We start from the raw sequence: 12,061 nt of genomic DNA, 5'->3' as shown, positions 1-12,061 counted from the left end.
AAGTACCGGCGCGCGGGGGACGCTGGGATGCGACTCCGCCCGTGCTGGGTCTGTCGATCCTCGTTCCGTCAGGCACCGTGAGGGGTCAACGTGAGGTCGGTGGGGTTAGTAACGCGGTGGCGGCGGCTCCTCCTCCAAAATTTGAGCAGGTACAGGTGGGCCTCAGCTGAATTGAGGAGCTGGGGTTCTAGAGTCCTGAAATAGGGGGACGGAAGTGGCTTCAGCAGATGGTTCCTAGTCTCCGTGGGCCCAGCAGCGGCGGGAATCCGAAGCCGACCCTCGCCAGAAGCTTTGCCTCTTTGGTAGCTCCCTAGACAGTCCGCTGGCCCTGCTTCCTGTCGCTGAGTTGAGGGTTCGGAAAGAGGATCCTTTGGAAGGCGGAGTAGAGTAGGCCGCCACGGGCTTTTCAGGGTTCCAGGTCGATGGTGTATTCTGAAAGATGACCTTAAGTGGGAGTGGCCCAGGTTTAGCAGGTGGGCAAGGGTGGAGTCAGGGTCAGAGATTTTTAACCGAAGGGGGTGGGGGGGAGAGTCAGGATCCTCATTTAAAAACTAGCAGGATAGACTGATCACTGATGAAGCGGGCAGGAGGCCGATGACCCTGGTACACACCTTGACATCTCTCAGGGTGCCAAACAGGATGTACACGCTGCTTTCCGGGCTGTACAAGTACATGTTCCAGAAGGATGAATACTGCATCCTGATCCTGGGCCTGGACAATGCTGGGAAGACGGTAGGTCCTTGTTCTCTCACGAGTTCCCATTCCCCGCTTGATGTTTTCTTATGTTGGAAATCTAACCCGGGGCCCCAAGACTACAGGTTAGTTGTCACCAGCCTCCTGAAGAGCAGTCAACAGGCAGAGAGGTGTGCGTGCATATGTGTATGGATGTGAAGGCCCAAAGCATATAGGTGTGAAGGGTTATATTGGGAAGAACACCAGAAAACTGCTCTAGGTGCTGCTATCTAACCACCTCTCTTTCTTTCCTCAGACCTTCCTGGAACAGTCAAAAACACGATTTAACAAGAACTACAAGGGAATGAGTCTATCCAAAATCACCACTACCGTGGGTCTAAACAGTAAGGGGGCACCTTAGGGATATGAGCTTGGGGGGGTCCCTTAGAAATGGATACTGTAAGGTCCACAACTCAACTGACCAGTGGTCAGAACCCCATCTCTCTATTCAAGCCCCCTGGGATTGGTACCAGAATGTTTTGTCTCATCCTGGGGAGAGCTGGGACTTTATGTGTGAAGAGTAAGGTCAGAGGCTAGCTCCTTTTGTCCTCTTTCTAGTTGGCACTGTGGACGTAGGAAAGGCTCGTCTCATGTTTTGGGACTTAGGTGGGCAGGAAGAGCTGCAGTCGTTGTGGGACAAGGTAAGACACACTACCTGCTCCATGCTGTTTTTCTCTAGATGGTCCCTCATAGTCTTTTCTGTGAGACTTCCACATTTACCCTGAAGATTTCATCTGTATTTTTTTTAAAGTTATTTTTATTGGGGGGGATGCTATGGCATGCATGTGGGGGACAGGGGACAACTTTATAGACTCTATTTTCTCACCTTTACATGAGTTCGAGGGATCAAACCCAGATGTATCAGGCTTGTGTAGCAAGCAGCTTACCTGCTTATGATGTAATTGGGCCTGTCTAAAGATTTTCTCTTGGATCCTATCCCAGGTTCCCAAGTTGTTCTCTGCCTCACTCTGGCAAAAACCACAGCTAGAGTCATCACAAAAGTGACATCAGGGGAATTCCCACAGGGAATACCAATCTTTTCTTGATGAGGCCAGTTTCAATCCCAAAGAAAGAAGCATTGTTCATCAGGGCAAAGCACCTTACAGAGGAACTCAGGACTGTAGCCTATCCTCTAATAGACTGACAAAAATGGGAGAGTTCATACACAGGGAGTTCTGCGTTTCCTCGTGAATCTGTCTACCTCATTCTGGTTTGTTACAGTTCTTCTGGACAGCACCTTCCTCTTCTTCTTTAGGTATTGGTTTTAGACATCTGAAACTTCTCTCTGTATACATTCCTCCACTTGAGTCTCCTCCACCCATCCTGTTAGGCACTAAGTTCAGCACTGAGCAGAACAAGCTTTGACTTTCTGTTAGCAGTCCCTTGCTCTGTGGGTTGGTGTGGTCATTTTGGTGCAGTCCAGTGCTGTAATGCAGGTAGGCACTTTAGTTAGAGTGATATCCTATCAAGTGAAACACTCAGCCGTGGCTTCACTGGCCTTGGTGAATGGAACCTATACTGATAAGTTGTCACTCTGGCCACTGTTCTCCTCTGTCTAGCACGGTACCACTGATGGGCAAGTCGCTCTCCACAGGGGTGCTCTAGTGAACCTTGAAATAGAAACTAAGCCCCCATGTTTGCTTTAGGCTTTTGGTACTTACATTTCTGACCAGGCAGTGGGCTGTTGTCCATAGAACTGTGTACACAGCAGGCTTTATTTAGATCACAACTTCTCACATGATCAGGTGGGCTGTCTACTTCTGGCCAGTCCGGGCATGTCCAACGGAGTATTTCCCTATGGTGGTTATGCAGGCCTCTTCGCACCTCGCCAACAACACATACCTATATCCAAAGGTGTGACTTCTCTGTTGAGGTTTGATGTGCTGCTCCTATCTTTCTGGCAACTGTTGGATCTTATGGCTGGTAGATGTGATGAGTGAATCTAGCTACTTGGTTCCTAAGCTTTGTGCCTACTCACATAAGACATTTCTTACAACCTTTGAAACTGTCGTGCTGCCTGCTGACTCGCTGGGCTTGCTGTAAACCTCATATCATCCACTATTATAAATACCTCGTAAACACAGTAGGACCTGACAGCTCCTAGGCCTCTAGCAGTAGACTAACCTACTGCCTTGTCCCAGAGCTGGCAGCTTCTGTGCCAGGCCCATTGCAAACCTGGAGCTGTCCTATATGGGTCTGGCTGCAAATGGAACCTGGGACTGGTCTCTAGTCCTCCATGGGAAATGTAGGTGGGAAGGAGTTTTACTGACTCAAGTGAAGTGCACCTTTCTTGGTACAAACCTCAGTGGTATCCATCATCCTATCTTGTCTGCAGCATATTATTTTACCAGTCAGTGTTGACTTCTCACTAAGACAAGGTCATGGGGCCAGAATGGTCCTGAGGTAAAGGGGCAAGTGTATGCTATTTGTCCCATACTTATAGGCATTATTTTTCTGATTGGGATAGGAGTTCACACAGTGTCTCCATTGTTGTATAGATCTCCATCTCCTGTGCTTATCGTGCCCCATCTGTTCTGTGTTAACAATGCTGTCCCTTGCTGTTGAAAGCCCTGGACTGGCTACATCCAGCCTGCTGAAGCCTGATTTCAGCACTTTCAGTTTTGTTCAGGCAGGGTAGCTTCATAGACAGTGCTGACCTCAGCCTGAGCCTCTTTTGGCTTCTCAACCTCTAGGCCTGTCTCCTACCCTTTTCTCAACATCATCTTAGCCAGGGCAGCAGGTGGGTTCTCAGGAGCAGCCTCTAAGCAGGAGGAGGTTAATCACCCCGCTAGAGTCAGAAAGTTTTCCTCAAAGGTGCTCTGATATCTATACTACTAAATCAACCTCAGAAAGCTTTTTAGCAACTCTTCCCACTGACTTGTGCCCATTTGTGGCCCTAGGATGGCAAAGATACCACCACTTCCTGCCTGTCTTTTCCTCTTCCAGACCTCTCTTGGTAGTTGTGACACTGGGTTTTGCTATGCAGCTGGCCAGCTCTGGGTACCTCTCACCCCAGCTTTCTGCTCTTCCTTCTAGTACTATGCAGAGTGCCATGGTGTCATCTATGTCATTGATTCCACTGATGAGGAGAGGCTGTCAGAATCAAAAGAGGCATTTGGTGAGTGTAGCATGGCCACTCTGGGAGGGAGGGACGATTGGGAAGACCTACATCTAGAGGATGGTGTGGGAGGCCTGTGCTAAGGGGTGGCATCAGTGTAACCTGGATCCTCCCACGTGTCTGGAACTTGCCTTGAGGGAGGCTGGGCTAACACCTGGATGCCAGTGCCAAGAAAGCCTTACTCATGTTGCTTGGGCTGTCTAGTATGTAAGGGAAAGGGTGGAAGGGAACTGTTTGTACACACCTTGGGCCTGGGCAGAGCCTGCAGTCATGAACAGGACACAGGGTGCAAGGCACCACCTCTCCTGCTTTCCTCAGAGAAGGTGGTTTCGAGTGAAGCACTGGACGGTGTTCCCATCCTGGTGTTGGCCAACAAGCAGGATGTGGAGGTGAGCCCCACAAAGCTGCTATAGAGCCTCTATCACCATTGCAAGGAAAGTGACATATATACCTAATCAGATTTCCAGAACCTGGTGTCTGTCCAACCCAGTCTCCTCTCTGCCTTTATTGGGACCCTTCTTTCACACTCTTAGGATCTCTACCTTCCCAACTTAAGTTTCTCTGTGTGTGTCACAAAGAGCGATCACCATTAGAACAAGCATCTTCCTACTAGATGTTACATCCAGAGTGCAGGTGCCACCTGTCTTCCCAAGGGGAAACCAGGGACTTGTGTCTGTAGATCCCTCAGAGGTTCTGGGAGAATGGAGCCTAGAGCCAGGAGAAAGCTCTGGCCTCAAAGAAGTGGGTGTGGGGGTATCTCAGAGATGTCTTAGTGATTAAGAACTTGTATTGCCCTTCCAGACAACCCAAGTTTGATTCCCAGTACCCACTTCAGGTGGCTCACAGCCATCTGGGACTCCAGCTCCAGGGGATCTGACACCTCTGGCTTTATTACCTGTACTCATTTGTACATCTCCCCATCCCCCAGATATATATATATATATATATATATATATATATATATATATATATATATATATATATATATATACACACACAATAAAAAAACAAATCTTCAGTTTTTAAAGTGGGGGTGGAAGGGTGGAGACAACGGACACCTCTTAGATGAGCTGCTACTTCCCTTTGGATTTCTGGCTATACAAAGTCCCTACTGTCTTAGAAAAGAGGCTCTGTATAGAAAAAGCTGTAGAGGACGTGGTGGCAAACAGTATCTGGAGGGCCAAGGAAGCTTTACTTAATTTAGGCCCCATGTATTTACCCATTCTTACTTGACATGACATGCCCTCCATTCATTTGCTGAGGACTTCCTCCAACCAATCCCAAAACTAGTAATAAAGAGAAGTCTCTGGTACTTGTTTGAGGAACACAGGGGTATTCCCTTAAATGAAAAGAGAAACCGAGGAGCCATTGAATACTACCATGGCTTCTCACACCTAGGGCCATCACTTGAGCTCCCGATTTAGTTCCCAGTGTCCTGCTGGCAGATGTTCTGGGGATAGGTCTTGGAGGTGGTGAGGAATGTTTTGAGAATTATGTGTAGACTTCAAAGCCATCAGCAGTAGACTTATTGACCATGTGCAGAGCCTCATCCTGGTTTCTATGAGGATCCTGGAGCCCTGAGTAGGATGATTGACTATGGCCTTCTAGAAAGCCCAAGTGAATAAAAAAAGCTAGATGGAGCTAGAGGTGGGAATGTTCCTCAGAGTCTCACTTCTCCTGCCAGACTTGCCTCTCCATTCCTGACATCAAGACTGCATTCAGTGACTGTACCTGCAAGATTGGCAGGCGAGATTGTTTGACCCAGGCCTGCTCTGCCCTCACAGGGTAAGTTGAGGCCTTACTCTGCAGAGTCTTCAGGGTCAAGATTAGCCCTGCCTCACACATACTGTCTCCACAGCAAGGGAGTTCGAGAGGGCATCGAATGGATGGTGAAGTGTGTCGTACGGAATGTTCACCGGCCACCACGGCAGAGGGACATCACATAAGCACCTTCATCCTCACAGTCTTGGACTGTTCATCCCCTAGTGTTGGAAGAGTATTCTCTGCTGGCTTCTGTCCTCCTGATGCTGGGGGTTGAGCTGGGTTTGTCTGTTCATTTTTATTTGCTTTATGTTTTCTCTAAGACAAACTTTTCTCTGTGTCTGGAAAAGTGTAGGTATTCAGAGACAAACATGGGGTACATTGACAGTCCAGAGCTACATGCCCTACACTTCCATCCCCTGACCCAGATTAGAGCCCTCCTTACAGGTCAAGGTCTGGAACCCTCCTAATCTCGTGAGGACGGGGAGGTGTGAGGCCACGCCTAGGCCTGTTAGCCCGTTCCAGAGTGGAATTTGAGGTCATCCTACTTGAAATGGGGGGAGGGGATGTCTGTGGCAGCTGCTTTGTCCAGCTTGCCCATGGAGAAGGAGCGAATGGCCAAGGCCAGTCTCACTTGGAGAAAGAGCCCATGTCCAAGAGGCCAGCATGGTCCCTAGTTGTTTTGTGTGGAGTTGGATGTGTGGGGAGAGGATTTCTCTATAGACCCAGTTAGCCTGGAATTCTCTGCTTCCTTCCGTGTATCTGTGGGAACCTAGCTTTCTACTAGGTTCTGATATACTCTCAGAACAGGGTTCAGTAGACCTGCCTGGGAAGCCTAACTTCCCTTAAAACTCATTCTCAATCTGTTTTTTATCTCCCAAGGAGAGAGCTGACCTTGCTGGTATGTATTTCAGTACACCCATACACAGGTTGTATGGTATCTCAAGGGCACAGATTTCACTAGGCCAAGTGCTGTTCTTGCTAGTGCAGATGGACATCACGTTTTGAATAAGGTAGGCTGGGTCCCTACAGCGCCAGGTCAATGAAGTACTCCAGATATATGTGAAGTATATCATCCATGTAAGGTTCAGGTTCCTGAGGAGGCAGCAGCTATGCTGGTGCTAGCCATGCCTACTAGACCTACTGGGTTAAAATTTTCATCATATGATCAGGACAGGGTTTAAAATTAAGGCTCCCTAAGGGGCTCCTGTCCAACCATCTTTTCACGCAGTTAGATGGTGGTTCCTTACTGCCTGGGCTGGTGGTTATAGCCAGAAGCTGCTATTCTGGAGTACCTTCTGAGCGGGATCCCCTCAGAGAGGTTTGGAGCTGTGGCTAAGCCAAAGGTTCAAGAAAAACCTAGTGGCTCTTTGTCTCCACAGGGGCCTGGAAGGGGTGACAGAGAAGTTATGAATCAGGAGGGGATAGATGCTCTGATTCAAGGAAACATCCCATCCATAGGTATCTTAGAAGCTGGGTTGAATCATTCCTGAAGGACCCTCCTGGGAAGAGTAGTTTGCTTGTAAAATGGCCAAGCTAAGGGGAAATCCTCTAGCAGAGGGTACCAGACATCACCAGTGTCTTTCTGGCCATCTTTACTCAATTTCGTCAACACTGGAAAATAGGGGCTCCATGGATGACCCTTGGACACGTTGTAGTGGGCGGGAACAGAAGATGTGCCTTATGGATGGTGATCATCCTGGTGGTGTGGAACTGGCTGGTCTGGAAGCATAGTGGGATGAAGCTCCCACAACTTGAGAGCAATTGTTTTTCTGATTTAAATGATTAGCTTTATAAAAAGTAGATAAGAAGTCTAAGGTTGGGGTGTCATTGGTTGCAAGTGTAGAATAAAGTCCTGTGTGCAGTAACAAGAGCCAGTCACAAGGAAATTTGTGCATAAGCACCTCTAATGCAACTGTAAGGCTACAAGAGCTTCCCGTGTTGCTGTTTTCCTGGTACCTGCTGCAGCCAGCACAACCCTTTAAAGGAAATATCCTGGAATATTACAAGTCTGTGATGATATGTTCATACTCCTCAGTTCCTACAGAGAAGAGGGGTTACTCTGTCTAGAGAACTAAGGGGAAGTAACAGGAAAAGCAGGAACAGAATGCCCATGAAAATAAGGGACATGGCACCTATGCAAAGGGCGGCTTCAGTCTAGACTGCCAATGTGGGTGGAGCTGAGATCTGACATTTCCTGCAAGGATCCTCTCAAAGAGCATCACCTTGGGCTAAAATATACAGGAGTTGCCTATCTAGGGCCTTGACCTTGTCCACAAGCTACAAACTTAACTCCTGACTTGTAGTTCTAAAAGGAGGAACTGGACAAGTTAAAAGTTAAATCCAGGCAAGGACAGAGCCACCATGGTGAGGATGGCATGTCCTAACCTTGGGCAGCTGGCTGAAAGGCCTGTAGGCACAGGCCCCACTGAGCATTCCTGTTAGGCCCTGCCTGATACAGTGGGTGGATGAGGCAGGATCAGGGGACACTCGAGAGATTCCTTCCTGTGACTTCAATCCCAAACTCCTGCAGTCTCACCACATACCAGTTACCCACCGGGAACAACTATGCCAGGACAAGGTGAGCAGAGCATACGCTCTAGGCAGAAGCCTACATGTGCTAAGAAGCCTAGGTAGCAGAAACAAGCAATTGTGGGTGGCGTGGCAAGGCTGTGCCTCTTCATGCACCCTGTATGACACTGCAGTAGCAGCTGTGTTGTAGAGCATTAAGCTACAGGACTGTGCATAGTGTGGTGGGGCAAAGTGGGGTCTGGCTGATGGAAGGGGCCGGATGAAGAAAAGCCCCTTATTGGCTTGAAAGCTGACTGGAATGGAGGATAGTGCAGGTCTGAAAAAGATCTTAAAAAGGAGTTTTTAATGTAGCTTTGGCTGTCGTGGAACTAGGAGAGATCCATCTGCTGTGGATTAATCCTGTGGAGATTAACAGTGCCCCATACCTGGCACTGCCATAAAATGATGTTTAAGACCACAACTCAGACACCATCCTGACAACTGTTAATTTTATTGAACAGTCTATACCTTCAGTAATATGTGTGCGATGCCAATATATTTGAAGTTTTAAGACTTCACAAGTAGATTCCATTGGACAGCTGAGCATGAGAGCTACAGTGGATTTAGCCGCATCTGGGCCAGCAAAGGCCATCATCTGTGTTCACTGGGGCTTCGGCCAGATGACCTGTGCAATGCTCTGCTTCCTGTTAACAGCACCACAAGCTGGACACAGTCTAGAGGCCTGTGGAGATACCTGCTAGGCACTGAAGCCTGGCACTGAACCCTCAGCCCCCACCACCTGGGAGATGCCTGCTGGGTGCAAAGGATTGGACCCCAACCTGGAGTTGACGTTGCCAGCAGGCCCGGCAGCGGCAGAAGTCACAGGAAGGGCACTGGAAAAGCACTGTATCCTCAGTTGCACAGGCTGGGCATACAAAATCTGCAGGAGGTCTAAGTGAGCATACACTCCCCAGTGCACTGCCATAATCAACAGTCACTACAGGCCCTGTTGCTTACTCCACTGAGACGTCGTGTGTTCAGGGGGTAGTCTGGGAGGAAGCTGCATTATGGTATCATCAGACCTCGCACTCTGGTCTGGCCTCTGTCTAAGGAAGGATGAGATCTTACTCTGGGTCTTCTCAGGTTTCTTGGACGTCGAGGGCCCTAAAGATAGCAATGAGTCTTAGAAATTCAAGTGCTTCCTTCCTGTTAGCCCCCAGTGCAGTGAGGGGCTCAGGGTAACAGGGCAAGTGTAGATGGAATCTTCAAGTGGGTCCTCACCTGGTTTCATGTCCTCATGAGTAAGCTCAGAAGGCACAGTTGTACTCTCATCCCTGGGACATGGGAGCTCCAAGCCCTTGCCTATGGTAGGTAGGCCCATTAGGTCTGCACAGGTCTGTACAAACCGAGGCTTATGATGCCGACGTATAAACATGCCAAATCCTGTGGGGGAACTTTTGCTCAACCTCTGCATGGACCTGTCACATACAGCCTTCACCACCTTCCCAGAACCTATGCCCTACACCCAAGGACTACATACTCTGTAGCAAAGATAAGTGTTCAGGTTTTGCAGTGGTCAATGCTGCCACCACAGCCAGCACTTTGTCCAGGTCATCATCCTGTTTGTATGCCCTCAGAGCTGCCGTAAGCTGGTTGCAGCTTGCAGATCCCAGAGCTTTGTGGACGTCAGATAGGTAGTCATTCACAGCAGGCTGGCCAGGTTTTTCTCCCACACATCCCACTTTTGGACAATTGCTGGTGTCTCCTGGTTTGGAGAAATGTTACTCCCTTTGGGCTCTGAGAGCTGGAGGGGTAGGGGATTTGGGGTGGGGGGGGTTGTCAAATGGCTTGGGGAGATCCCCCTACCACTTCCTTTCAGGAATCCCCAAAGAATCTGTCATCAGAACAAATGGATTTAAGAACCATGCAGTCCAACATGTCTCTTCAAGGATTTTTAAGTTCACCTGGGATTTTTAGGAGCCAGGTACCTTTGGAGGTTAGATGGGTAGACAGGTGAGGCCACCCCTGATTCAGGTGCTCTCCAGGATCCAGCTGCCTATCTGCACCTTCAGACAAGGTCAGTTTAGATTCCAGCTCTCTCCTTCCTGAAGAAACATGCTCCTAAGATTAGGCCTCAAAATCCTCAGACAGGAAAGGGGACCCTGACATCAGGCACACATCACAGACCCACCTGACTGTCTTAGGTCAGGGGCTGCTTAGGGGCATAAGTACTAAGCCCAAAGGGTAAGTTTTCCCTCTGCCATACCTGCATGCGTAAAGCACTGGAACAAATACTGCTCTGTGGATGAATAAGTTCCCTCTAACACACCTGCCCTACATAAAGCACTGCACAGGTACTGCTCTGTGGAGGGGCCAGCTCAGCTGTTCAGTCAGGACAGAAGTAGGACAGGTACACAGCTGCCAAGACACTAGCATGAGTTCCCTAGGGGCAGGTCCAACAAACAGAGCTACCCTTTGGAGACAGAATCTGGGAGAACATTGGTTAAAGAAGCCAAGCAAGAGACGAGGGATGCCTACTAAACCCATTCTAGTATAAACTGCCCTTTGAATCTGAGGTTGTGTGTCTAGCCTGGGACCTTGCTTACTGGCAGTTGACTGTGCTTGCTCTCCAAAGGGAAGGCTGTTTCCTGGCTGGTAGCTACATCGTTGGCCTGTTAGCTGGAAGCAGATGTCCTCAAACTGCTGCTTGTGGTGGGGTCGTACAAACTGGTAGAAACCTGTGGGAAGTAGTTGTCTGAGTCTATAGAGTCCATATACTATTACTCTGGACCATGGCTTAACTACTAGGCCGTTTCTCTGGAAAGCAGTCAACCCTGGGCCCTATAACCAGTCCCACCCCCACTGCAGTGGTGTTAACCCTATAGCAGAATTTTGAAAACCAGGGTACCTTTAAGTAGGGTGTGTTTCTTGGGGTCTTCAGCAAAGAGGCAGGTGAGAGAGGCCACTAGGGCTTCAAAGTCATCAGAACTCTTATAGTGCTGCAGGGCCTGGGTAAAGGTGTCAAAGTTAGCTTGGCTCAGTGCTTGCTTCACGGCCACCATGAACATCTTGGCTCTGCCTGCCTGTGTGCCAGCCACTGGTTCCTCCTAGAAGAAATATGACCAAGAGCCCTATTGGAGCCAGCCCTTTCCTCCTGCCTTGGAGGCAGTACAGAGTTTGGGGCCATTCAGGCTATTGCCTGTGAACTATCTACCAGGGCAAAAAGCAGAGCACTGCTAGAGAAACAAGACCCAGTTCTGGTATGTGGTGAAGCTCAGGCCTGTCTGAGATCACACCAAAAGCAGTTGGAAACCTATAGGGAACCTATATGACCCCACAGCAGATGTACCTGTAGAGAAGGGCACTTCTCAACAGGCTGCACTCCACTTGTGTGCATCTCAGATCTATAAAGAACTATGTAAGACAGCTCCCACCCCTACCATTTCCAGCCTTCAACAGGCTCAGGCCCTCCGTATCTAGTGTACTACCAGATGCAACAGCCCTCCTGGGCACTGTTTGAATTGTCTTATAAGCTGGACAAGAACAAAAGCCACCTTTCCAGCAGGTAGGGGTTAATGGCTTAGGATGTAACTAAACTTTGCATCTGAGACTAAGAACACACGGTACCTCCTCACACAGATAATTCAGTGTCCACTCAGAAAGAGCCACCATCAGGCCACTGTTCATTATGGTGGAGGGAATCACAACCATAGACCCCAAACCAAATAATCCTAAGGGTTAGGCTAGATTCCAGCATAAAAGAAAAAGATCTCTTGAGCAGGCTGAGTACAGTGGCACACGCATGTAATCTCAGCAGTTGGGAAGTAGAGGCAAGAGGATGATCAAGAGTTCAAAGTCATTCTTGTTACATAGTAAATTCAATGCCAGCCTTTTTACAACCCTGTCTCAAACTAAAAAAAAAAAAAAAAAAAAAAAAAG

General features: G+C 48.8%; 2 protein-coding genes across 27 annotated transcripts in view; one reads left to right on the top strand and one right to left on the bottom strand.

Annotated features, from left to right (window-relative positions):
• Positions 1 to 19: 19 nt before the first annotated feature.
• Positions 20 to 7,484, top strand: Arfrp1 (ARF related protein 1). 7 transcript variants are annotated; one of them, NM_001429721.1, is made up of 8 exons: positions 20 to 149; positions 627 to 732; positions 989 to 1,076; positions 1,291 to 1,373; positions 3,769 to 3,850; positions 4,169 to 4,239; positions 5,535 to 5,635; positions 5,709 to 7,479. In NM_001429721.1, exons 2-8 carry the CDS (start codon positions 640 to 642, stop codon positions 5,794 to 5,796), a joined length of 606 nt encoding a protein of 201 aa, NP_001416650.1. In that variant the 5' UTR covers positions 20 to 149; positions 627 to 639; the 3' UTR covers positions 5,797 to 7,479. The 7 variants fall into 7 exon arrangements, 6 of the variants coding, with proteins under 6 accessions (NP_001416650.1, NP_001416648.1, NP_446432.1 ...); NM_001429719.1 differs by having other exon boundaries at positions 556 to 732; NM_053980.3 differs by having other exon boundaries at positions 20 to 155.
• Positions 7,485 to 8,614: 1,130 nt separating this feature from the next.
• Rtel1 (regulator of telomere elongation helicase 1) overlaps positions 8,615 to 12,061 on the bottom strand; it is a 64,538-nt gene continuing 61,091 nt past the window's right edge. For 4 of the 20 annotated variants that reach the window (XM_087653503.1, XM_087653508.1, XM_087653514.1 and 1 more), the window contains 8 exons: positions 11,031 to 11,229; positions 10,729 to 10,860; positions 10,111 to 10,227; positions 9,663 to 9,887; positions 9,404 to 9,565; positions 9,140 to 9,286; positions 8,962 to 9,062; positions 8,615 to 8,864 (listed from right to left, as the gene is read on the bottom strand). In XM_087653503.1, the coding sequence (XP_087509629.1) occupies positions 8,784 to 8,864; positions 8,962 to 9,062; positions 9,140 to 9,286; positions 9,404 to 9,565; positions 9,663 to 9,887; positions 10,111 to 10,227; positions 10,729 to 10,860; positions 11,031 to 11,229 (1,164 nt within the window). In that variant the 3' untranslated portion in view covers positions 8,615 to 8,783. 20 annotated transcript variants of the gene reach the window in all.

This window comes from Rattus norvegicus, chromosome 3, assembly GCF_021556685.1.
Source record: "Rattus norvegicus strain SHRSP/BbbUtx chromosome 3, alternate assembly SHRSP_T2T, whole genome shotgun sequence".
Classification (NCBI taxonomy): domain Eukaryota; kingdom Metazoa; phylum Chordata; class Mammalia; order Rodentia; family Muridae; genus Rattus; species Rattus norvegicus.
The sequence above is the reverse complement of the archived record's forward strand: the minus strand, read 5'-3'. Positions and strand labels throughout refer to the sequence as shown.

What these genes read in the sequence shown, in the direction of transcription:
- Arfrp1 (XM_087646756.1), top strand. Translation starts at nt 595, where the DNA reads ATGACCCTGGTACACACCTTGACATCTCTCAGGGTGCCAAACAGGATG. An exon ending in CACTACCGTGGGTCTAAACA is followed by an intron (nt 1,077 to 1,290) that starts GTAAGGGGGCAC and finishes TCCTCTTTCTAG; the next exon opens with TTGGCACTGTGGACGTAGGA. An exon ending in AGAATCAAAAGAGGCATTTG is followed by an intron (nt 3,851 to 4,168) that starts GTGAGTGTAGCA and finishes TGCTTTCCTCAG; the next exon opens with AGAAGGTGGTTTCGAGTGAA.